Source organism: Colletotrichum graminicola (genome assembly GCF_000149035.1).
Source record: "Colletotrichum graminicola M1.001 genomic scaffold supercont1.12, whole genome shotgun sequence".
Taxonomy (NCBI): domain Eukaryota; kingdom Fungi; phylum Ascomycota; class Sordariomycetes; order Glomerellales; family Glomerellaceae; genus Colletotrichum; species Colletotrichum graminicola.
Window position 1 is genome coordinate 126,052 of NW_007361016.1, and position 22,408 is coordinate 148,459.

Genomic DNA, 22,408 nt, shown 5'->3' on the forward strand with positions numbered 1-22,408 from the left:
TCTATTTACCATTAAGTACGCTTACCATCCATATCAATTATTTCCTACAGTCAGGTAGGTATTAAATTAACCTAGTTATTAATAGTTAACTGTAATAATTACCCCCAGCCCTCCTCTACTAATTCTTTAACTTTGCCCTCTAACTAATATACAAAGTGCTATACAAGCTCTTTAGGTATTTACTAGTAATTCTTAATAGGCAATAAATCTAGGGAGTCATAACAATTAAAGTAGCTCTCTAGGCCATTTTAAGTCTTCCAGTCCCAGACTTTATTTCTTAGTAAAGGCCCATAGCCACTATCACCATCCTCTTCAAGAACAAAGTCATCACCTTACTTAATCCAGGATTTAACTACTAGCTTAAGGATCTAGTTAATATAGCAGTTATACGTTATCTTTTTATTCCTATTCCCTAAGTTATAAAAAACTAATAGACTCTTAAACTTATATCTAATTGCAGCCTATACGTAAATACGCTTCTAATCTTTATCTTAAGGTGCGTTTACTTCTTAGACGCAGTCTAGGCACTACCTCTCGCTAGGCTTTTAAATAATATATAGTCTTCCCTCTAGCCTAAGGCTAAAGTAATATTTATTAGAAAATCGTACTTAGTGCTAGTCCTTAGGGCAAAGGTATTACTTTAACATACGCTTTATAAAGGCTACCTAGTTAGCAGCAGTACGTAGGCTAACCTAACTACAGCAGTAGGTAATACACTTATAATATCCTAGTGTACCTATTACCTGTTAGACTATTCTTAGGCTACACAAGACTTTAAGACCTACTTCTTATAGTAAAGTACCTTAAGATAAGGTTTATACGTCCTAGCCTCCTCTCTATATAAACTCATCAAGAATACAAAGGTCAGAGTCAGTAATAAGGCTTCTCCAGCCACGTGTTTCGTTAATAAAAGGGTTATAATAGAACTATTATAAATAGTCTTAAAGTATACAATAGCTAGTTCTTCTTATAACTTAAAAGTAGTTAAATACCTATTATTTTAGGTAATCTAGATCAATCTTCTATAAATATTCAATTACTCCTTAAATTTTAGCTTTTTTTAGAGTCTAAACTTCGTAACCAGGCATTATAATAGAAAGTTAGTTTTGCTATAAAATAATAATAAAGTAAAGAAGGGAGGGAAAAGGGGGGAAAAAGGGGGGTATAGGTAGGTGGGTAAAATTTGGTGTGCCATCTTTTTTGTCCACCGGGTGCCTACCAACCCTTAGGGAGAACGAAGTATACGTACAGTTACACAACCTGTTCTGAAGGCTCGAAAAGTCCCTGCAACGCGCCTTGCCGTTTTGGTGGGATAGAATTCCCGTCCGTCTGGTCATGTCGAAGTGTACCGCCGTTTTAACACACACACACACACACACACACACCGACAGGGCGATACGTATCCTAAATTCCATCCTGATTTTGGATGGTTTTCCTGTCGCTGATCACTTGGCGTTGCGCCATCTGGAGAACTCCCTAAGGCTGCCTAGGTAGGTACTTGATGATCTCCAGAGGATTATCGACACGGGTTGTCGCCATCACCGCTTCGCTGCTCCCACCACCTATTCCGTATGTACCACAGACAGGCCACGAGTAGATACCAGGCAGCTAGACAATGCACTACTACATAGTATTACTACTACTATTACTACTACTCCTAGATGTAGATACGTCAAAGTTCTCTCTCCACCCATGCAATGCTACACTGAGTCTACATCGTGCTGGCGGCCCAGCTAATCTCGATTCTGCCCGTATTGAATCCGAGGCTAGTGATATGAGATTCCCCCACAAATGCATCCTCAGCCATTCGTCCATGTCCAACGTTTATTGATAACTCTCTTCGACGTCCCCCACCTGCTCTCAACTACCTCCCCTCACAGTCCAAGTTGCTCGGGGATGCATACTGAAGCGTGCGTGTTGATCGTATTTGGTGTCGCAATGTACGATATACTATGTACATAGTATGTATACCCACCCATCTGTCGGTCCCTTTGCTGCACCAGCAGGGTCATCCGCAGCTCCTATGGCCTCAGAACCCGACTCAAGACAGGCGCTTTCTCATGGCAATGACAGTGGCATTGAAAGTGGCTTGCCGGCGGCAGAGAGATATAGTCGCTGTTACCGAGAGAACCGTCGCCAATTTTTCTAAGCACAGGAGCACCGGTAAGACACATTGTCCAGCAGGAAATGGTAAGTCTCCGCTCCTCCCTTGTGGTGTTGGTAGTGGATTCACCGAAATTGAATCATCGTCGCCGCATGGGCCAAGGCCGACGCAACTCCCTCTCGCTTGGTAGCGGAGTCTTCTCCGACCGACTGACATGGCGGCGACGCTACCCTCGCGCGCGGGTGCAGTGCACGCGGCGCGGCAGCGTCCCGTAATGGATAGATGGCAGTTCCTTTATTGGAATGTACCTGTACGTATTGCGAACCAATGGCACCTAGTGGATGGCCGGCTTGTGGGAGTTGGATCACAGGAGCCTCCCTGCCGGTGACTACCTAAGGCAAGGCCCGGCCTCTCCAGTAAGTAGGTAGTGAACACTGTACCTAGGTACGTGGAGCTGGGAGCTCAGAACAGCATTGAGGAAAATAAAACTACCTACCTACGCTACTTTGGGCGGTGAGCGCACGGGCTGCTCGAGCTTAGATACAAACCTCAAGGCAACCATCTGTATATAGGTAGTTAGTACCTTTCGGATAGGAACCAAACCTTGCGAGGTAAGGTAGTGTAAACTCGGTTGAGAGGTGAGTTCGGAGAAGGGACACCAGGCGCGACCAAGTCAAGTCGTCACCTATGGCATCCGAGTCGGCGACTCAGCAGACTGGGCGCGAAACAGTCATCAATCTGCGATCGCGCCCAAGGGGCTTCGGAGCGGAAGGGACTGGGTCTTCAGCTTCAGAGAAGGTCGGGTCGGCAGCACTAATGCTTCGCATTTCCAAGGAACGAGTCGACGGGCTGGCAAAGCAAGGAACCCCTACCCCCTCTGCGTCTTTCTCTGATTTCCGGCAAGAGGGAAAAAAAAAAACAAAAAAACTTGAGCAAAGCGTGTCACGGAGAAGAAGGGTCCTGCGGCCGGCCGCCTCTACTGCATACCTAGTTATCGTGGAGATCTTGAGAATGGCAGTGAATCGGTATAACAAGCCTGCGCTTACTGCCCTCAAAACGGTCTGATGCCCCACCGGGTGTGTTGGTGTGCCGATCCCCTCAGCTGCCACTGGCAACCTGGGGTCCCTTGCCTCCGGACCTTGGGTCCCTGTCAGTCCTTGGTTCTGCTAACCTCACCCCCCTTCGTGCCGATGGCGCCAAGGCAAATAAATTGCCCTTCCTCTTTTCTTCTTCAGCTCTGGACTGTTCCAGTAGTAGTAGTAGTAGTAGTAGTAGTAGTAGTAGTAGTAGTAGTAGTAGTAGTTGGACCGAGTAGGCACGTACCCAGAACCCCACTTCAATCCTTGCCAAGTTGCCATGGTCCCCTTTCCCCTTCTGTTTACTTTCTTTCCCCTTCATCTCCGTCTTTCTTTCCCGTTCCCGCCCCCCATCCCTTACCCCAATGGCAGAGCTCCACATATGCTCCAGAGCTACCCCCCTCTTTTAGTGAGGACTAGAGTGCCCCGCTCCCATGTGGTGGCTACTTACTTGTCTCCCCCCTCCATCGCCGATGTCTATGGCGCATCGTTGATTTTTTCGATCTCCAGGGTCCTAGCTCCCCGCCGAGCCAGTACCGTTCAATTAAATCACATACGGAACACCCACTCGTTCCGTCTCCAGTCAAAGTCAAAGTCAATCATGCGTCCCCCAAACCAATTCTCCATCCCTGGGCTGGGAATCCCATAGCATACGTACAGATACGGATCCTGCTGGGGTTTCGCCGTGTTTTGACCCTCGTTCTTTAGTTCTTATTTTCTTTTCGTCTTCTTCTTTACCCTCTTCCCTCCTCCTTTTTTCGTCCCTCCGTCTCGGGTAACGTTCTGCAGCGTTGGCCACTTCGCCCCATGATGATGACCGAGGCCCCTTCTTACGCTCTGCTCCATCGGCATCCGTAAATTCTAGTTCCTTATTACATACATGAACCGTTATCTCAGAAACATCCGGCGACTACTGTGTGGGCTCACTTGTACCCATGCGCTTGAGCCTGCTAGGCGGTATCTGTCGCGCCATGTAGTGTATGTATAAACAAAGCTACCCACCTATCCCAGTCCGGAGTAAACCGCGAGCCATGCGCGCACGCCCCCCCTACCTTCTTTGACTTTTCCCATTCTTCTCGGAGAACGTCTGGCGCAACGCGGACTCCCTTCTCCTTTCCCCTCCATCAGATAGATCGACGATCACGACCCCTATGGCACCAGGATTCTTCGCTGTCAACGGAGCCCGACCCACACCCTCAGTGCCAACTTTAGACCCTGAAGACAACGTACCAGCCGCCAAATATTCCCACCTGATCACGACTGATCACCGATCGCGGTTGGCAGGTACGCAAAGTACGCAGCCCGGAGTACTTCTTCCGGCAACGCCTGCCATCGCATGTTAGTTGCTTGGTAGGCCTGCACTTTACCGTACACCCACGCACCCCCGGGATTACACATGTCATCCTGCGCTGAGAGGTAAAACAGGGCATCGGTCCCCATTCTCGCCCCGCGTGTCCGCCGAAGAAAAGCTGAATCCCGTCAGAGTTGGGCTTGAGCCTTGGCCGGCCATCCTCCGTCGCCGTACGGGTGCCTTCAGCCATTGGTGTCACGAAACTCGCCCCGTCTCCGATCCCATTGCTCGATCGGACTTGGGGCTCGGTGGCGTCCTTCATATCATCTGGCGACACATTTGCGAGCCTCGAAGACGTGGTTATTGTACATGGTATGTCATTGCACCTACACTGCTCTTATGTACAATGGTATCCGGCCGAAGTTAATTACCCCTGTTAGGTAACTAATGTTCACCCCCCTACTGCAGGACTTCACTTTTGGTGAATATTCCCCCTCTACTATGATATCAGCTGTGGGGGGTAACATCATAGGGGTAATTAACTTCCCCCTGCCACCCTGTACATCGTAGTTCAGGTAGTTTTCAAGTCTCCCGCTCCCATAATTCTGACAAGCCCACTCGTACCCTCGTCCCCAAAGCATACGACATCACCTCCAGGCACCCTGGCATCCTCAAACCTCCCGGCGCAGCACAGTAGCACTCGGGTGAAAGAAAAACAGATACCTTTTCACCACCCACCTATCCACCTACTTTCATCACTACTACTGCAATACACCTCAATACACTAAAAAAGGCACGATTACGAGGCGCTCACGAATTTCTCGAGGCCAAAAGCATCAAATACAAGAAATATAGAGCCTTTTGCTCACTTTGAACGGGGTATTGAATTGCTGGAAGCTGTAGTGTTTTGGTGGTGTTGGAAAATGGTATCTGTTTTTCTTTCACCCGAGTGAGTAGGTACCTAACTTCACAATTCTGCCGTGCCGGGCGGATACACCGGTACACCTTGGCAGGGCCTGGACTGGCCCGCAACTCAATTCTTCTCCACCCCAAACTACGAAAGCAGCACCTTCTCTCCACCTCGAAATGGAGCTTCATTGCTGACGGACCCGGATCAGACTTTGCCGTGCCTAATGCGTGTTGTTAAGCAAACTATGTACGGATACGTATTGTACTCGTTGCCCAGACAGCGAAAGCCCGCCATGCGCGCTCCCAATCGCGCCAGTGACTCGACAGCGATTGCAGGTGACAATTTCTCACCCAAGAGGTTTTGAACCATATTGATCAAATCCCATCGCCTCAAGCTCTTGATCTAAAGACTTGCCACTTTTGTGCCTAACTTTCGATGCTAACCTCGGCAGACGAGCTGCCCGCTGTCCTCTGGGCGATTTCTGGTCTTGTTTCTTCCACATGTTGCTGCGTACATCTCAGAGGGGCTATCCCCTTACGCCACATCACATAGCATGCGTCCCTTTGTGCTGTGGCTTGTCCATCGGCGAGAGGAAAAGGTTCTCTCCCCGCGGCCCTCCCAGCTGGCAATTGGACCAAAACAACTAGGTAGGCATCGTCCATACGTCATTGGTGTGTAATCCCTGCATTTTCACCGACCCATATCAAGTGGGTCCTGTGACATAGTAGTAAGTACCTGAGTTCGGTTTTGTCGACATTGAGGCCCATTCATTCTCACTTATTCGGTAGGCATCACGACGCCATCTAACATTTTCCTGCTCGCAACGAACCTATTCCCTCCGATGCTTTGCAACTAGGTATATACACAGCATTTAGTGAGGATGGGATTGCGCACTCAATGGACGCTTCTGAGAGACAGAAGTCCTACCCATCCGACCGAACACCACTACCCCTAGCCCTTCCACTGGATGCTGTACTGAGTACGTACCTGTCTCTGTACCTTAGGTACCTAGGTAGGCAGGTAGGTATTCCCTGCTTTTAGCCCCTCCTCCCCCCTACTCCGGAGTGTAAGGTACTCCGGCTCAACTGGGGTAGTCCCTGTGTGTATCTGGACGATCTTTTGGTCCCTGACGTTCTGGACCGTCAGTTCGACATGGGTTGAGCTGCAGCCACAAAGTTGAACCTTGGAGCTGTCATCAAAGCGCACAGCCATAGCATAAGGATCAGAGGCCCTTGCTGCTACAACATAAGCCGCCCATGGTGCCAGAGGTAATGAGACCAACCTCTACTAAATACCTACTAGGGACCTCAGCAGAACTCATCCTCATTGGGGCAAGGAATCCACCCTGTTTAACACCGTCCCCCGATACCCGCTCCACCTTGCAAATTCTTAAGAGACCACGGGACTCGGCTGCAGCTCTTGGCTCCTATGCTCCGTACGTCATTGTGCCCAAAGGGGAATGTATACTCGGCCCCGCTTCTCGTTCCGTCGTGGACGAAATCGCCGGGCCCGTCCTCGATGCCGGGCCAAAAGGGGGCCTCAGTCTTCCGATTTTGCCCACGATTCTAGGTAGCGTCACCAAATAAGGTCAAATAAACGATATAAAAAGAGAACGACTGTGCATATCTACACGTCTAAAGGTATACGCACCGATGGGGATCTGCGCTCCAGTGCCCCCCAATTGATCAAGCAACAACTAGGCTACCTGAGGTATCGTGCACCGTGTGGCGAGATCTCTGCTGGCGGCGGCCCAGGGACCGGCGATATGCGGAATATACTATGTAGGAAGACAACCCAGTAAACACTCTTAGGAGCCCTCCGAGTTTATGTTTTCTTTCCATCGAACCTGTTGTCCAATGTCGATCCATTCCCTTTTCCCTTGGTGTGATGTCTCCTCGTTTCCGGAATCAACTCCGGCCCTCGCGGGATCCAATAGGAGGTGAAGGATGGAGAAAGGAAAAGATGAGGGGGAGGCGAAGGCTCGAGGGTCTCTTTGTTTCATGGAATTACGTACCCCGGAAACCCTCCCGGGTTCTAGTTACTGGCAACGACGGGCACCGTGGCGTTCGGTCGCGTGGCGGCGTGAAGATCCAATGCACGACGCCGACATGGGCCGCGGACGACGACGGTTTCGAGCTCTGGGCTCTGAACTCAACCTTTGCAGTTTGTGTCCTCGCACTCGTCCGCCCCGCCCTGTTCGCGCTTGCAACGCTCCTGTGTCATTCAAACTTTGCAGAGTTGTTCGACCTGATACAGTACGTATAGAGGGGTTTGGATAAGCAAACGGTGGTGGGAAGTAAGGTTCTTCGCAAAACCTAACAATAGCTAAACCTTGGAATCCACCAAGATACCTACCCCTCTCCCTCCCCCTAGTTTACACCATCAGACAATATTGGGTTAACAAGAGACCTTGCGCGCTGCGGATAGGACGCCATTGAGGGGTGAGGAACGAACGCACAGAAGGAACCGAACCGTTAGCTGGCCTCCAACGAGGGCAGAGATGGCCACGGGCAGAAAAAGAAAGTAATGGGCATCACAGACCCTTCGAGGCCCTGAATAGACTCTCCAGCGGTCAACGTTTTCTCTCCTCTCCTCGCTGCTTGTCCCTAACCGGAGGGACGAGCGTTTGCTGTGTCCGTCCTCTTGGGCACCCCGACTCACTTCCAGCACAAAACATGAATGATCACGCCGTTACGCCCCCTCCTTCCCCCCAGAGTCACGAGAACATTGAGGGGAAAACAAAGGGAGGGGGGAAAGTTTCCACAAGAAGGGAGGCATGGCGAGATACTAGACTTAGCATGGACCGCAAGGACGCTCATGGAAGGAAAGAAAAAAACGCCAAGATTGCAGACGAAGCACATGGCGGCTTACTGGCAACAGAAATGCCATGCTACCTTTGACGCTTTGAAGTAGACGTTTGATCGACACGACCGTTGACGGCGTTGAGCCATTCCATATATGAGGATCTCGGCTCTTCGTCTCAAGGTTTCTAAATCAGAAGGCCGAGATGAGAAGCAGAAGCAGAACTGCCAAATGGGCAGGCAATACCCTTACGCTGCATCGCTGCCGGTAGGGTGGGGAGCGGGAAGTGAGTTGCATCACGACGTCTTGGTCCCCTTATTTTCAGTATACCACCCCGGAGCAACGATATCGTCTAATTTCATTCCCTCCCCACTCCCGGGGGTATGCTGATTGCCTGATTTTGACCCGAACTGAAGAAAATGTTGTACATACATGAACCCTCCACGCCCTCCCAAAACGCCGCACGCCAATTAAGCCGGCTGAGAGCTGTCTGCCGCTGACCCTTCTCGCGTGATGAGACCGTGCCATTCCCTCTACCAGGTCTAGCTGTTCAGGTGGGACAAAATACGCAGTGCATTTCATGATCCTTTACTGCCCCCCCAGTCCGCGTCCGCACTGTACCCTGTTTGATGAAGCAAAGTGGCCGGGCCGCCCTGCCCTGTCCACTTGAGCTTTTTCAGCCGCTTCGCGGGGGTGGGGGTCCCATCTTGCCTGCGCCGGTATCTACCTTTTTGTTGGGGGGCAGGTCGGGTTTCTTGAAACCTCCGCTATTGGACGAAGAGCCGGCCACCTGCGTGAAAGTGCCACCCTTGAACCACCGGTCCTCTTCCGCTTTCCGCTTGCGACTGAGTTCAGCCTGGACCTTGGGATCGACGAGCTCCAACCCCTGCACGGGTGTGAAAGCCAGTGACGATGCTGTGCCCGCTCCCGCACCCAGCGACGTGCCAACACCTGACGTCCTCAAGCCCTTGCCTCGGAGGTCAATGTTGGAGTTTGCAGATTGCCCGAACCCTTTGAGCGACGATGCGGCTCCATTCATAGGCGTAGCGCCGCCCCAGCCCTTATTCTTCTGGCTGAGTTTCGCCCTCGTGCGCTGGTCGATTTGCAAGTTGCGAATCCTACCGTCGTTACCCTGGCCGATCATGCCCATGCCTGCGGTGCTGTCCCCGGTGCCGTAGCCCACCTCCTTCTCCTCCTGGCCAAAGACCATTCTGTTTTGTGCCTTGCGCAGCTCTGTCATGGCTGTCGCCTCCTTGGCCTTTCTTGCCCTTCTTCCACCACGCTTGCGAGATGGCTTGTCGTCCGGCACCGGCAGAGCTCGTGGACCCTTGTTCGGAGGCGGCTCTGTAAGCTTCTCAAGCCGTGTAAGACACTGCTCCTTGAGATCTTCGCCAGTAGAGCCGTCAGGACTGGAGTGTATACGGTCGACACGCGCTGCAAGCACGAGTTTGGCGGCTACGATGCGCATGGCCTGCTTCTTGAGATCGTTGGGGATGCCCTGGATGATGGGAGAATGATAGAGAAACCCTTGTTGTCTAACACCGATATTCGTAGCCAAGCCCGCGGCACCAGCGCCTTTCTTCGAGCCCCACGCTGGGATATTACAAGAGGGTGTCTTGGCTAGACCCGTGAGGCCACCAGCAGCGTTCAACAGCTGCGCCGCCGTCAACGAGCCGATCAAAGCGGTCAGGTTCGGCGCAAATAGGTTCATCCGCGACTGGACATATTCCGTAAGGGTCTTCTTCGCCTTGTCGAGGGAGATGGCCATTTCGCATGCTCTGTACACACGCTCCAGTTCATCCCCTGACATTTCTCGTCCCTTTGTTGTAGTGGCTTCTACCGTCACAATCATCAGGGATGGGCCGTCGAGAACTGAACGCAAAGACGCCTTTAGAGGATTTTCCGTTGCATGCTGTAGCTTCTTGATGTTTTCCGAATCCAGAGGCCCATTTCCCAGTATCGCGACAACCTTTGCGTATTCTAGCGGGTTAGTAATAAGAGTCTCGAGCTCTGGAAACCGTATTGAGTAATGATCTCGGATGTATTTGTGCACCAAGACTATCTCACTGTCGATTAGCGTAGATAGACTGTTTGACTGAGTAAGGAGGTGGTATTCAGGATGGTCTTCGATATTGCCGAGAAGCTGCGTTGGCGTAGGTTGAGACTGGTAGTGTGCGATTTTCTGTAATAGTTGAGTCACGATGTCAGGGCTGGTTCTCCCAAGAGAGGATGTAAACACTGCTACACTATAGCCATACGTGTTTCCGGGAGCTTGACTAACCTCCAGTATGGGCTGCAAAGTCTGCATGAGACTGGCGACGCTGCGAACGTCGTTGACGCTGCCCAACTGCATCTTCTCGACCTTTGCTTTGGCATCCTCGGCATCTTCGACAGGGTCGACGGCGCCTTTTGATACGCCTCCCATTTCATGGTCTCCGTCCTCAGGCTCGCTCTGGTCTCCATCGAGGTCCATGCCGTGGAAGGCCTTGCCACCATTTGCTTCGGGCGCATTGTCGAAAAGCCCGAGGGGGGCATTGTCTTGCTGAGTGTCCTCAGCTTCGGAGCCAGAGTCCTCGAAGTCCTGAAGAAGCTCGTCCGCAAGAGTGGCCATCGTGCCGGTCGCAAATTTTGCGGTGCGCGCTTGATCGTAGTATCGTATGTGATGAGAAACGGCGCAACGAAGAAAGGAAGCTTGTGTGACTAAAAAGTTATCTTTCTGTTCCTGGGAAGCTTTGCGAGGCTGCGTCGCTTTTCCCGTGGCAGGTGGGCCCCTAGCCACATCAGCTCGTTATCGGAGTGGCTGGAGCCCCGATAAGAGCTGCTTTTTTCCGACCACAGCTCAGCCTCGAGTGGAATCAACAACCCACGATCGACACCTCTAGCCATTGACGATTAACAAAAGCCGCGAGGTTACGCGAATCAACTTTATTGTCGACCACGTCACCTGACTCGTAGACCACGACATCAAGTCTCGAAGCCGGAGAACGTGACGATCGCGCATTTGCAGAGAACCCTACCTTCCACCACCAACAAGTCGCGATAATGGAGGCATCGCGAGGACCGCCCAAGGTCAAGAACAAGGCCGCCGCGCCCGTTCAAATCTCTGCCGAGCAGCTTCTTCGCGAGGCAGTTGACCGTCAGGAGGTTGCGCTGCAGGCGCCAACCCAGCGCTTTGCCGATTTGGAGGAGCTGCACGAATTCCAGGGCAGAAAACGTAGAGAGTTTGAGGATTACGTCCGGCGCAACAGAGTGAACCTCAACAACTGGATGCGATATGCGCAATGGGAGCTAGAGCAGAAGGAATTTGCGCGCGCTCGATCAGTCTTTGAGCGCGCGCTCGATGTGCATCCTAATGATATCCGCCTCTGGATCAGATACATCGAGTCGGAGAGTAAGGACGCCGTGCCAGACTAGATACTGGGCCAGAACGCTAACATCGTTACAGTGAAATGCCGAAACATCAACCATGCGCGAAACCTCCTCGACAGAGCCGTTACGCGGCTACCCCGTGTTGATAAGCTGTGGTACAAATACGTCTATATGGAAGAGATGCTGGGTAACGTCCCAGGAACCCGCCAAGTCTTTGACCGATGGATGCAATGGCAGCCAGATGAAGCTGCATGGAGTGCATACATCAAGCTGGAAAAGCGATATGGCGAATACGACCGGGCTAGAGACATATTCAGAGCCTTCACCCTTGTCCACCCGGAACCCAGAAACTGGATCAAATGGGCACGTTTTGAAGAGGAGTTTGGCACCAGCGACATGGTTCGTGACGTATTTGGGACTGCCATTGAAGAGTTGGGCGACGAGTTTGTGGACGAGAAGCTCTTCATTGCCTATGCAAGATATGAGGCGAAATTAAAGGAGTACGAGCGAGCCAGGGCAATCTATAAGTATGCCCTGGACCGTTTACCTCGTTCCCGGTCCATGGCTCTCCATAAAGCCTATACGATGTTCGAGAAGCAGTTTGGAGATAAAGACGGTGTCGAGGATGTTGTTCTTTCAAAGCGCCGCGTCTTTTACGAAGCACAGGTCAAGGAGAACCCGAAGAACTACGATATTTGGTTCGACTACACGCGTCTCGAGGAAACCGCTGGCGATCTTGACAGAGTTCGGGATGTATACGAGAGAGCAGTTGCTCAGGTACCGCCGGCGCAGGAGAAGAGATTCTGGAGGCGTTATATCTACCTCTGGATTAACTATGCCATTTTTGAGGAGCTCCAAGCGAAGGATGTCGAGCGCTCACGGCAGGTCTACAGGGTATGCTTGGAGCTGATACCGCACAAGAAGTTCACATTCGCCAAGATTTGGTTGCTGAAGGCGCAGTTCGAGATCCGGCAAGGCGAGCTCACCGCGGCCCGCAAGACCCTGGGCCAGGGCATCGGCATGTGCCCCAAGGATAAGCTCTTTAGGGGCTACATTGAGCTGGAGCTCAAGCTCTTTGAGTTCTTACGATGCCGAACACTGTACGAGAAGCACATCGAGTGGAACCCGTCCAACTGCCAGACCTGGATCAAATTCGCCGAGCTCGAGCGCGGTCTTGATGACCTTGAACGTACCAGAGCAATTTTCGAGCTGGCTGTGAGTCAACCGGTTCTCGACATGCCCGAACTGTTGTGGAAGGCGTATATCGATTTCGAGGAAGAAGAAGGAGAGTACGAAAGGACAAGAGAACTCTACGAGCGTCTTCTCGAGAAGACAGACCACGTCAAGGTTTGGATCAGCTTCGCGCACTTCGAGCTTAACATACCCGAGGACGAGGACGAGGCGGAGGAGGAAGCGCCGATTAGCAATGAGGCCAAGGCGCGGGCCCGCAAGGTATTCGAGCGCGCACACAAGAGCATGCGCGACAAGGATCTCAAGGAGGAGGCCGTCACGCTACTCAATGCTTGGTTGTCGTTTGAGAGAACGCACGGCGCCGCCGATGATGTAGAGAAGGTACAGAAGTTGATGCCGCGTAAGACGAAGCGTAGGAGGCGCCTCGACGATGACAGCTTCGAGGAGTACATCGACTACGTTTTCCCGGCCGACGATAAGCAGACCCAGAACTTGTCCAATCTGCTGGCCATGGCGCAGGCTTGGAAGCAGCAGGGAGGAGATGCCGCGTCATAGAAAACATCCCCATCCGCATGGCAAAATGTTTATCATTTTAGTTATTGTATCATGCCACGGATATCAGATCATGTTCAATTTGAAGTTCCCAGACAAGGAGAAGAAGCAGAAGAAGAAGAACACTCAGTTTCGGTTCGGATGAGTGGTGCGATTGTACGAAAACAGTTTCTATTACAAGAATATCCCGGGTGTTGTCAGCCGTCCGAAGCTTCCGTCTAATGGTGTGCGGGCAAACCCAAGGACATTGGGGCCTCCAGTGTCCGGTACGTCCACTTGACGACAGGACGCCGAGCTGGTACTCGGCATCGAAATAGGATGCCAAATACAAATACAGACACACGAGAATCTTGCCATTGAGATGGATGGCACCGAGAGACGAGACATGTCAAATCAGTCATCTGACGATGCCTCACCAATCATGGCCCCAGGCGCCCCATCGAGGTGTGAAATGATGTCATTCTGCTCCTGATCACTTAGCCGCTTGTCACCGCCAGGCAACCACAGCCACCACTTGAAAGGATCGGTCCCAGACCCCCAAAGCCGATGTTGAACCAACAACAGAGGATGCCGGGGTTTGCCCATGTGCTTTACTCCGCAGGCTGGCCCACAGATCGAGAAACAAGACACACAAAACGGGCTTACCGATGAGCCCAGGTTCCCAACCCCCTCCACCCTTCCCATCCCACATATCACATCACGTCGGCCTGCTCTGTACTTTGCTCTGTACCGGCGTCTCTTCCAGCCATGTTAGGTATTCCATTTGGTTCCCAAAGACGAGCTAAACATGCAATGACGAAGCTGTGCCACGTGTGCCATGTATGACTACATGTGGCATGTGCACAACAACGAGACAGTTTGCCGGCGTTGAGCTTGCATTGATTCCTATTACATCAGGCCATTGGCCCTGCCAAGGCGGAAAGGGGGGAGGAAGGGAGCGCAGGACTGGCTTCGGAGTCAACCGCCTCGCCAAAGAACCACACTCGGTGGTGTCAGATAGCGAGGAGAACAAACGGCCGGCACGCACATAGTGCAGGTGCATGTGGGGAGGCAAGCTTGCGCAAAACCTCATATGTCATAGTCGTCGAAAACTGCATGGCCTGCCTAGTACAAAATTGAACATCAAGAGGCATGTCCCATCCACAGAGAATACTGACATGCAAGGAAAAGACTAAAGAGGAATACAACTGGCAAACTGCAAACCAAATCAATAAAAAGATGACTCTTCGGTCAGCGAGCGACAAGTACTCGAGGGGATATCTTCCCTCATCGCCCCATCGTTGCTGATCGGGCGCTAGTGTGAGCTACGAGACTCACAGCGACGTACGCCGTCTGTTCCGTCGTATATCATCATCCCGCATATCGGTCCCCTCCCTTCCCGACTTGTCCCCAACCTTTACCACCAAAAAAGAAAAGATAAAGTACCACCCAAAGAAGTTGGTCGCCCCTTCACCGCCGCTTGTCCATTCTCGCGCTAGTGAAAAAAAAATATCCTGTCTGTCTCAGGAACAGGGGTTCCTTTCCCATCGGGTTTCGCTTGGCTGCGAGGTTCGATCAGTTGGGTCTTACCGGCGGAGGCTGGCCAGGCCTCTCTCTTCGTTCTCGCCTCGTCCCTACGATTGTGAAACGAAAGAAAAGAAACCCTCTTCATTCCAATCGGACCCTGGCGATCAGCTGTGACCCTGGCCCCATCGTGCGCTCCATTCTGTCTGAGCTGCATGTTGCCGGATTGACTCGGGTCGGTAGGGCCATCATTCGCATGACCCCGTCAGCAACGAGACATGGTCCAACCAGCTGCCAATTCATCTGGCTTTGGATGACGGCGTGGGCCGATTAGTAACGGCGGCGATGGTCTGTCACAATCCAATTAGAATCTGTCTGGCTTGTAGTACGATAAAAAGAATGCGTGTAGATTTGGCAACAGGGGAGAAAGGGGGAGAATCCATCTATCTGAGTAACGCAATGCAAGACGGCTGCATGTTGAAGGGCAAGTTTGAAAGGCAAGTGTGGAACGCCAGTTCTACATCCCCCTCTTTATTCAGTCTCTCTAATTCTTTTGTTGCTTAGAATAGTTGCGGGTGGTGCTGCAATAATAATCTGTGCAAATGTCGTGGCGTCGTAAAACCTCATACAGACATAGAAATCCGTAGATTCAGTGTATTGAGGGCAAAGAGGGGCAAGATGCAGAAAACGCCGCAGTTCAGGGTGTACGGTAAAGATCAGAAACATGGCGATTGGGAAGACTTGGCTCCTGTCGCACCACCTCCTCAGCTTCTATACCTCCCGTCGTCATAGCTAGCAGGAGGTGCAGGCAAGCGGCCGGCAGTGTACGGGTTGTCGTCGTAATATGTCGACCCATAATCGTATCGGTCTTCTCGGGGAGACTCAGAAGAGTACCAGTCATCCGCTCTGCCCCTTCTGCGGTCGTAGCCGTTGTTGAGTCTCCTCTGCCTCTCGAGCCGTTTCTGATGTCGAAGGGCCTTTTCTTGCTGGAACTGCTTGCATTCGTGGGTCATCTCTTTGGCCTCCTTGAGTTCAGACCAAGCACCCTTGATGCCGAGGGCAGCGATTCCAACAGACGCGGCGTCTTGCACAATAGCCTTCGTCTTGAGCTTCTTCGCTTCTTCTGGACTAAGCCGTCCTTCCCTCACAGCCTTCTGTCGTGCATTGCGTTTCTCCATACTCTGATAGACTCCATGTGCTGCGTGAATGGTGGCAACGGCCGCGAGGCCTGTTGTAATGACTTGCTTACCTCTCATTTTCCTAGCACGTTTCGCGTCGTCGTCCGAGTCACCAAGGTCCGAGTCCGAACTCGCATCCGATTTTCCTCCTCTACGACGGGAACGGTCGCGACGTCGGCTCGTGTACGAGGACCTGTCGTCTTCGTAGGCGGCATCGCGTCCACCGCGGGTATATCCGTCATCATATTCATCAGAATATCGTCGGCTTGTGCCACGGCGGGAGCTACGGTCGTCATAGTAGCTGTCATCTCGGGCATACTTATCCCTCTCCTTTTCCTCAGGGTCACTGCCAAGACCGATCTTGGCGAGCTTCTTCCGGGCCGAGTCAACAACGCTACGGCTCCTGCTCCGCTGGCGTCGGCCGTCGCGGCTGCGGCTGGAAGCTCGGCTATCATAAGAGTCGGCACTGCGGCCTCGGCTGCGAGAGCGAACATTTTCAATTGCCTTCTTTGCGCTGAAAGCACCAAGTCCAGCCGTAGCCAGAGCGGCCAAGCCCGGCCCGCCACCTCCGCCATCAGAACGAGCGCGCGACCGGGATCGGCTTCGACCGGTGCTCCGGTCTTCCTCGATGTTGCGCTTGGATCCGTTGATGACACGGTTTCCCAGCAAACCACCGATGACGGACTCGGCCAGACCCAGTTTGCTTTGCTTCTCGCCGCCCTGAGCAGCATCAATGGTGGCAGCACCGGCAGCTGCAGTGATGATGCGTTTGGTCTTCTCGCCCTTCCAGCCGCCAGGCTCCTTGGCAACGCGGAAGGCCTCGGTGGCACCAGCAATTAGGGAAGCCATAGCCGCCTTCTGCATCTTGCTGGCAGCCTCCCCGCCAGGCCCCCGAGATTTGGACCGAGAGCCTCTCGAATCAGGGCTGCCTCGTCGGCTGCGAGTGTCGCTGCGCCTGTCATCACCACCGCCTGCTCCCGTGAGAGCCTTGACCGCAACTCCCAGGCCAGAAGCCGCCAGGGCGTTCTCTAGGAAGGACTTGTTGCTCTTCTTCTCCCTCTCCCCCTCGTCGTCGGAGTAGTACTCAGTGACCCTGCCGTCACGACCGCGGTGGACGACATAGGTGGCTTTGTCTTCCTCCTTTTCCTTACGCTTGCTGTAGTACTCTGCACCCTGGTAGCCTGCGAGCGCTCCGGCAGCGCCCAAGGCTGCAGAGCTTAGGTAGTTACGCTCGATTTCGCCGCCATGCTCCTTGGCTTCCTTTCTGTCGTAAAGTTCCTTGCCACCGAAAGCCAAAGCTGCACCAGCAACGGCGGCTATGATCTTTTCTTGTTGGTTGAGCACACGCCTACGGGACCTCTCCTCCTCGGCATAGAGGACACTTCCGGCCTTTCTGCTTCGACGATTATAGTCGCGGTCATAATATCGATCTCGGTCATCGTAGCCTCGGTAGTCATCGTAATAGCCCGGCTCTGCTGAACGGGTTCTACGGGAGTCTCTGTATCCCGGAGGAGGAAAATCACGACGAACTTCTTCGATGGAGAGATCGCTGTTCTCTCGGGCCTTGGGAATGATCTCGCGAGACTGGTAGACCTTCAGATAACCATCGTCTGCGTAACGAGGGTCGATCCTCTCCTCCCGACGCTCCTCTCGCACGTAGCGACGAGCGCGCGGGGGTTCGTAGTCGTAGCTCATGCCGGTCGATGAAAAGTATGCGCAAGAGCCGGTGAAATGGCTTGGGGGTTATGTTGTGGGAAGCGGGGTGTTGTAAGTCTCCGAGTGAGGCGATAGAGTGTCGTCGATATGGTATGCAGCACCAGGCACAGAAACGTCTGGTGAAGGCTACGAAGTTGTGGTGGTTGTGTGATGAGACGTCTATAACTAGAAACGTCGTTATGTCTGTGAGCTGTTCAAAGGGTAGAAGAATGAAGAACAGTCAGTCCCAGAAGAGAGGGAGGAGGGGGAAGAAATGATGACCGGGGGTGCCCAGGGCTGGAAGTGGTGGGTGGGGAGGCCAGGGTCCAACAACACGGAGACGGGAGGGAAAGGCAAATCAGTGTGGGTGTCGGGCATGAGGTGGACAGTTCAGGCAGAGCAGCCAGCTAGACAGACGGGCCCCCCCCCCCCCCCCCCCCCCCCCTCCAGACCTAAACTGGAACAACTGGGCAGGGCAGGACATGACAGGGTTGGGTGGCCAAAGACATGGATGTAGCATCTTGACGACTCAGCATTGCTTCCAGAGGTGCGGCTGCAGGAAGAGAGGCGGGGGTCTTTGCGCTAGGCATGCTCAGCCTACCCAGCCAACAAATGTATCTGATGCCCGTATTTTCGGCGACGGAGACTTGTGAACCAGGGCTAGATTTAACCTGAAAGATGGTTATTGATACAAGACAAGATTGCTCAGAATGAAAATGAAAATAAGAACAGGTCACTTAAACATACCGTTAGTCCCCAGGCTCCCTCCCTCAGGCCGAAAATAATGTGCATATACCCTTGTTTTCTGGTCGTCCAAATTTCCATTTGGTCCTTGCCATATTGATTGGCTGGGCCCCAAAAGACACAAAAGACGGTGGTCAGGCTTCCGGTGCGTGCGCCCCGAATACTGTGCTGGTGTGCTTACAAGTGGCCTTCGAGGATGGGTGTTCCCTGCGACAGCCCGATGCCACACCAGAGCTACATTGAGGGTGACTGAAGTAACGTCTTGCGTTAGGCGGTGGGAATTCGTGGCCGCTGCCAGCTCTCGGGACCAAGAGCTGCATTCTTTGAAACCCCTCCGGGTCGAGTTGAGAGCCAGACTGTATTGAATGGGGATAAGCATGTACGCAGCATGCAGCACTGGCAGCAGTGCATGTGGCATGCCTTGTGACCTGTGACCTGTGCAAAAAGGAGGGGGGGACGAGGCAGCCGTGGAAATGACCTCATAAGGGCAGGCATGTCAACCAATGGAATATGGAAGTTGGGCTAAGCCTTGCCCTGTGGCCGAGCGCCGACAGAGGGTCCTCAAGAGGTGGCACTTGTTGTGCTGGTGAGAGGGGCTCTGCTGCAAGGTGCTCGGCGAGTCCGCGAGAGTTCCCGTTACACTCTCTGAACGCACCATGTCTGACCGGCACTGATGCTGTAAATTAGATTCTTTGGGTTCCTACATGTTTTCCCGGAGAGGGACAGTTTCCACTTGACAGGTCGTCTGCTGGAACCTTATTACACTACACTGTAGGCAAGTGGGTTGTATTCCAGCGGCCGAAAATAAATCGGGCGAGTATTCGGTTTTGTGATCACTATGATTGCGGCATGGCTTCAACACCCTTGTGGCATTGGAAACAAAAGTATTTCACCATGCACATTCATCAGGTAGATTGCACGCCTGCCCGGACAAGGTAGAGGGATAAACGGCTGACAGTGGCAGACAGAAAACCCAGGTGGGTGTGGGGAATAGTGTCATGGTGACGAGTTGAAGTGGAAGTGAAATGCCCCGCGGCGAAGGGATTCGAAGAGGGGAAGCCTGCACAACTTGAGAGCCGGTGACGTAGCGTACGTATGAACTGTGCCTCCTCTATGGATGGGTGTACTTCTATTGTGGCTGCGCGAGGTCCGCCGCTCGGGTACGGGTCACGTGCTTGGTCGGAGTTGTAGGACAGTTCAGGAAAGAATGAAAGCTTGCTGGCTCACCGTTGCCAGCAAACGGCGAAACGGAACACGGCCGATGGTGGGGGCTTCCTTGTCCCTCGCTCTATCCGTACAGTAAACAATTCTATTGTGTCATTCGTTCAACGGCCCCCCTGGCAGCAAACCGTAACCGTAACCGACGCATTGGGCCTATCCGCCAACCACATCCCTCCACTTGGTACGTATCTTACTACAGTGTTCCCTGTTGTAATCGTAGAGTATTCCCACATTCTCACGAATAACAACCCCATCCATCACCTAGCACCACAAGGCCGTCCGCCCTTGCTACAAGCTATCTCTCTCTATTTCGAGTCACGTGTCGCGAGAGCAGTCTCTGTATCTTGTGCTCTTGAGCAGTGGTCCGGTCGAGAATTGGTGTAGGACAGCCAAGAGAGGCACAAGTAAAAGGCTGACGTAAATTGTTTCTTCGGCGGCCTTGCATTCTGATCCTTGTCGTTGTGTCCCCCCCAACCTCCCGTCAACCCCATTTCACGATCGTGGCCGGCAAACACGCAACCCCGCGCCAATCAGATTCCTTGCCCGCTCGAATGAGCCAACACCACGATGCCATCACCCGTGCATCCGTTTGATGCCTTCATACATTCTGTACGAGGTAGGTCATCAAAACCTTTGCGTCTCATTTGATGGCCTGTGTGGCACGCTCAAGAAAACAGGCCAACCGCCAACGTCACGCCAGAGAGCCCAGCCCGGCCTCAGCTGTTGTTGCCCTGCCCTGCTTTTTTCAAATGTCACTTTTCCTTGCCTCGTCTGCGACCTGCAGCTGTCGCCCTCTTTCTGCTGGCTCTGCGGCTGCAAGGGCAACCGATGGATCATGGACCTAGGTATCTGTACTCTCTGTATCCGTATTGAGCATCTCTACCCAACCTCCGCTTTTCCAGGATTACAGGCTGGGGTCAACACCAAGATTTCTGCCCACTTTCCTCCTGTGCCGTCCCCCGCAAACGCAGCGACGCGCAATTCCCAGCTCTCGCTTCCACCACCACTTTCGCCATGCTTCCCAATTTGTGCTGGCCTGGTCGCACCCGGCCTGTTCGACTGCATACGGCGTCATCTGCTTCTTGACCGCATCGCCGAGCTTTGCTTATTATATAAATCAACAAGCAACCGGTTGATACTTCTCCCAGTGGTCTTTTACTCTCACACTGCTCTCCCTCTCCCCTCTCCATCCGCCTTGTTTGCTTCAGCCAGTCAGCGATATCCCCAAGGGAACTCCTGCCGTCCTCATCCTGAAATACCTGTGATACCCAACCTTCGGTCTCGGATATTCCTCCAAAGACCAGCCCGTAGTCAACATGAAGTCTGCCATATTCTCCCTGGCTCTCGCCACCAAGCTCGCCGCTGCAAACCCCATCGAGGCCCGTCAAGCGTAAGTGACTCGAGCTCAAGAGGCGAGAGCCTCAATGCCACTGGACCATAAACTGACACAAGACTAAGCCCGGACGCACCTGCCTTCACCCAGGCCGCCGACGCCCTCATCTCGGCCTACATCCCGGAGGGCCAGTGGAGCTCCTTGACCTCGGCCTTCGGTTCCGCCGCCAGCGCAGCCGGCGTCACTGGGGACGTTAAGTCCTACGTCTTCTCTGTCCTCAAGGCCACCAGCACCCCGGACTGGTTCCTCGCCGCCATCCCCACTGCCTACGTCAGCCAGTACGCCGCGTTGGAGTCTGCCATTGAGAGCCTCCGCCCTACTGCCGCCGCTGCTACTCCCGTACCCACCGTCATCGCCGTCACCACCACCGACAGCGAGGGCAACACCATCACCACCAGCCTCTCTGCTACCATCACGCCCGTCCCGACCACCATCACCACTGACCTGGTGCCCACGCTTTCCCCCAGTGTTATTACCGGCACCGACTCCGCCGGCAGTGCCTTCACCTCGACTGTCCTGAACACCAGCAATGATGGTGACACCACCGCGTAAGTTGCTTCTCGGCGCCCTCTTTTCTCTACCTGATCTTTCATCTCGGCCGTCGTACCACTGACACTCTTCTCGGTAGTACCGCGACTGTCACCGAAACTGCTGCCACCGAGACAGAGACCGCGACCGGCACCGCTTCCGCGACTGAGTCTCCTGAGCCTACTGGAACTGACGCCTCCGGCACCGCCCCCGCCTCCACTGATGCCCCCAACGCTGCGCCGACTGTCATGGTCAACGCCTTCGCCGGTTTTGCCGCCATTATCGGTTTTGTCATGGCCCTCTAAGGGACTTCATGATTAGCAGGGGTGGTACTCCCTACCCAGCGCCAAAGTTTGGAATAAGGAGGAACTGGCATGCTTCTTGTAGATAATGATTGCTTGGATTGACACCCGCCCTTCAATCAGTGTACAAGGGCCCTATTATGGCAGTGACGAAGCGACCGCTTGCCATAGATAACAATGTAATAATGATTAATAATGTGAGGCAACTACATCTCCGGATAAAAGACGCACGCTCCTGTTCCAATACGATATGGGCAAACTTATTCTAGCATCATTGACTTCACAGGTGAGCAGTGCGGCATCGAGCTGCTCTACCTCCATCTCGGGAGCCTAACTCGGAGACCAAACTTTCCATCCCCGGCTCGTGAACCGAGGCGAGGTTCGCCATCGCTGGCTGGCACAGCGAGCCTCGTAACATCGGGCCTATTTCTCCGCCACATATCCGCGCCAGGGGAGGCATAATTCTATCCAGGAACCAACTAAGCACCAGAGAGCGCAGCTCTATGCAGACATAATGATGCGGGGAGAGAGAGGCGAGGATGAGAGGCA

General features: G+C 53.2%; 5 protein-coding genes across 5 annotated transcripts; 2 read left to right on the top strand and 3 right to left on the bottom strand.

The window, feature by feature from the left end:
- Positions 1-4,434: 4,434 nt before the first annotated feature.
- Positions 4,435-4,793, bottom strand: GLRG_03865 (uncharacterized protein; the record flags this gene model as incomplete). The annotated part of the gene is made up of 2 exons (XM_008094550.1): positions 4,435-4,506; positions 4,563-4,793. The coding sequence occupies 2 exons, from the start codon at positions 4,791-4,793 to the stop codon at positions 4,435-4,437; spliced, it is 303 nt and encodes a 100-aa protein (XP_008092741.1).
- A 4,066-nt stretch (positions 4,794-8,859) lies between these two features.
- GLRG_03866 (Prp31 C terminal domain-containing protein) lies at positions 8,860-10,794 on the bottom strand (the record flags this gene model as incomplete). The annotated part of the gene is made up of 2 exons (XM_008094551.1): positions 8,860-10,365; positions 10,465-10,794. The coding sequence occupies 2 exons, from the start codon at positions 10,792-10,794 to the stop codon at positions 8,860-8,862; spliced, it is 1,836 nt and encodes a 611-aa protein (XP_008092742.1).
- Positions 10,795-11,225: 431 nt separating this feature from the next.
- On the top strand, positions 11,226-13,298 carry GLRG_03867 (uncharacterized protein; the record flags this gene model as incomplete). Its single annotated transcript, XM_008094552.1, has 2 exons — positions 11,226-11,574; positions 11,629-13,298. The coding sequence occupies 2 exons, from the start codon at positions 11,226-11,228 to the stop codon at positions 13,296-13,298; spliced, it is 2,019 nt and encodes a 672-aa protein (XP_008092743.1).
- Positions 13,299-15,562: 2,264 nt separating this feature from the next.
- GLRG_03868 (uncharacterized protein) lies at positions 15,563-17,671 on the bottom strand (the record flags this gene model as incomplete). The annotated part of the gene is made up of 1 exon (XM_008094553.1): positions 15,563-17,671. The coding sequence occupies one exon, from the start codon at positions 17,669-17,671 to the stop codon at positions 15,563-15,565; it is 2,109 nt and encodes a 702-aa protein (XP_008092744.1).
- Positions 17,672-20,952: 3,281 nt separating this feature from the next.
- On the top strand, positions 20,953-21,862 carry GLRG_03869 (uncharacterized protein; the record flags this gene model as incomplete). Its single annotated transcript, XM_008094554.1, has 3 exons — positions 20,953-21,026; positions 21,095-21,577; positions 21,658-21,862. The coding sequence occupies 3 exons, from the start codon at positions 20,953-20,955 to the stop codon at positions 21,860-21,862; spliced, it is 762 nt and encodes a 253-aa protein (XP_008092745.1).
- Between the last annotated feature and the right edge of the window lie 546 nt (positions 21,863-22,408).